This window comes from Bison bison, unplaced genomic scaffold (assembly GCF_000754665.1).
Source record: "Bison bison bison isolate TAMUID 2011002044 unplaced genomic scaffold, Bison_UMD1.0 scf7180017864180, whole genome shotgun sequence".
NCBI classification, from domain to species: Eukaryota; Metazoa; Chordata; class Mammalia; order Artiodactyla; family Bovidae; genus Bison; species Bison bison.
This window is the reverse complement of record NW_011494752.1, coordinates 10,023,867-10,026,824: the sequence shown is the minus strand read 5'-3', so window position 1 is coordinate 10,026,824 and position 2,958 is coordinate 10,023,867. Positions and strand designations below refer to the sequence as shown.

The 2,958-nt window shown below is 49.1% G+C and overlaps 1 protein-coding gene across 1 annotated transcript in view; it reads left to right on the top strand.

Annotated features, from left to right (window-relative positions):
* CENPV (centromere protein V) overlaps positions 1–2,958 on the top strand; it is an 8,573-nt gene that overhangs the window by 651 nt on the left and 4,964 nt on the right. The window contains exons 3-4 of the mRNA XM_010843181.1: positions 3–92; positions 2,065–2,163. Coding sequence (XP_010841483.1) covers positions 3–92; positions 2,065–2,163 — 189 coding nt within the window. The remainder of the gene's footprint in view (positions 1–2; positions 93–2,064; positions 2,164–2,958) is intronic.

Sequence of the window (2,958 nt, the reverse complement as noted above, 5' to 3'; positions counted from 1 at the left end):
GACCTGGGCGAGCAGCGGGAGCGCTGGGAGACCTTCCAAAAGCGGCAGAGGCTCAGCTTCGAGGGCGCCGCCAAGCTGCTGCTGGACACTTAGTGAGTGCGGCGCGGCCGGGCCGGCGCCCCTAACGTCGCCACGGTGCTCGAGCCGCCCACCGGCCGGACAAAGGCCTCCGCCCGGCCCGCGCTGCGCGCCGAGGCGGCAGCCTTCCCGGGATGAGGGTCGGCGCGGCTCCCGGTCCCGGGGCCTCTTTCGTGTTTGTGCATGTGTGTTTGGAGAGCGGCTGTGAGGGCAGGGACGGGGCGAGAGGCGCTGGGACAGTTCGGAGCCTCCGGGGAGACCGGCGGCTCGGTTACAGCGCGCGCAGTGCGCGGAGCCAGGCGGCTGGAAGACCGAGCGGGCCGCTGGGTTCGGAACCTCCGCGAGCGCTCCAAGGCCCGGGGCTCTGCTTCCCCCCGCTTTGAGACCGCGGGCCAAGGACCCCCGGCTTCCCAGCTGCCCCAGAAGGACTTTGGACGGGCCGTGGGGTTCGCAGCGAGCTGTTAGCTTCGGGGGGCGCCTCGTCGTCTAGATGAGGCCCCTGCCCTGTAGCGCTCTTAATATTTCATTGTCAGTCGTGTTTCACTAGAACCTCTCCCCGCAAAAAACAAAACAACCCAACAATTGCATAACAACTCGAGGATCTCTTTTTCTTAAAAGTGTTTTTTTGTCTTTTGTCCGTAAGAAATTCTCTTCGTTAGGCGAGTGCTTCTCAGAGATGAAATATTGGGTTTTCCGTGCGCTTCACTTTTTGGTTTATCATCTTGGACTGTAGGCTGAACATTTAAAAATCTACATCATCCAACAATTTTGAGCCCTTAAAGTGTGCCAGCTACTGCCCAGTGTCGTAAAACGCAGATTTGGAGTAAATTTAGATTTTAAAACAAACTGATAAATGGCAAAAAAAAAAAAAAAAGATTTCAAAGTGTTGAAGTGAAAGGGTGAGTTGTTGTTGTTGTTTTTAACCTATCAGATTGGCGCAAGTTACATTCATTCAAGAAAGAAAATCTAAATTAGAATATGTAACTTCACTGTTACTGTTAAAACATTATTGTATGAATCTGGAGGATCATAGAGCAAACAGTTAACTGTGGGTCCCTTGGGTGTTAGGAGGCTCTCATCTTTAGCACTGTCCAATGTTGTAAGGTTTGTTTTTTACCATAAGCATTATTTGTGTATGCAGGGGAAAAAATACATCAAATTAATGGAGTCAGCTTGTATAGAAACATGAAAAAGCATACAGTCTTGGTAACCAAATAAATGCAAATTAAAGCTGCAGCAAGCTCCTTTTCCTGTAATTATTGCTTGAGAAGATTCAGTGAAATGTTTTCTCATTCATTACTGATAAGAGTGTTTAGCCCTTCTGGAAAGTACTTGGATGATATTTATCAAATCTTAATAATGTCCAATGAAGGACCTGACTTACAAGTTTTAAAGGGATTAAAGTTGAACATAATGTATACAAATAGCTCTGTAAAAATTCACATGTATGCAAAATACCAGAGGGAAATGCAGCAGAATTACAGGAGCCTTTTGTTAACTTTCTCAAAGACTCTTCTGAACCACAGGACTCGGTCTGATCCTCTTGTCTTTCTTTTTCTCAGCAGCCTGTACACCCTTTTTCACAGTCATGTAAATATTCAGTAATTTGTGTAATGGCTGCTCAAGGTCCCTAAGGCCGGGACCCTGTCTACTGTCCCTAGTTTTTTTATTGCCCTGCTTATAAAAAATCTTAATTAGTACTGGCCATATAAATAAAAATGTTCAGGTGGCTGGTTTAGGATCTTCACCCCAGTTCTCTCTTTTCCATACATTGGGAATAATTTATTCTGCGACTTAACAAAATAGAAGTGGAAAAAAGAGCTCGTAGACACAGAAGGCACTGAATCCTTTTATAAAACTGAGGGCACCTCAAAAGCAGAAATGTGTCCCCGTTGTCCCGTGAAGACTCCAGTTCCATCTTGTTGCTCTCTTTCCACTGCGGCCTGACGGCTTAGGAATCCTAATCTCTCTGATTTCTCCCTCCAGCGAATACCAGGGCCTGGTGAAACACACAGGAGGCTGCCACTGTGGGGCCGTGCGCTTTGAAGTTTGGGCCTCGGCTGACCTGCACATCTTCGACTGCAAGTGAGTGTCATCTTTTCCTACATTGTTTCAGAGGACACAGCGCCTGAGGGCACTTCAGCATCGTCTGGGGAGTTGGGATCCAGGTGAAACCACCATGGCCGTGAGCAGGGAATTGGGGTCAGGTGATGGGAACATAAAGGTTCATGTACTGTTTTTTCCTTTTATGTGTGTTAGATGTTTTCTTTAAAAATTTAAAAGATGGCGGGAGGCTAAGAATAACAGCCTGCTGTGTGTGTGACACAGCTCAGTCCTGCAGCACAGCTTCAGGGGACATGGAGGGTTCCCTCGACTCGGGCCAGGCAGTTTCTCAGAGACGAGTGCCACCGTGTGTGGGAGAGAGTGGTACCTTGAAGATGGTTGGGCTGGATGCTGGATGAAAGGCCTTGGGCAGAGTCTGCAGAACTCCACAGAATTGGGTGGGGTGAGGCAAGTGCATGCACACCTGGAAGCTTGCCATGCCCCAGGCCACCTGGCGCATCTGTCTAGGTGAGGCAAGTGGCGCTACCAGGGACAGCAGAGGGCCCGCTGTCAGCACCTGCCCACCTTGTGATAGGTCAGGCCCTCCAGGCTCGCCTTCTGACCTGTGGTTGGTGTGTAACTGACTGTTCAACAATAGCCAGTTCTTTCTGCCCGTTGGTGCCGTGGTGCCTGGGTTATATGTGAAGAATGAATAAATTCCATGGAATTCCTCCCGTGGGGACCTGACCCAGTACTAACAGATGGAAGAAGCAGCCCTATGGAATAAGCTGTTAGAGGACCCCGTGTGGAATTAGAGTTTCGTAAAAGGGGGACTAA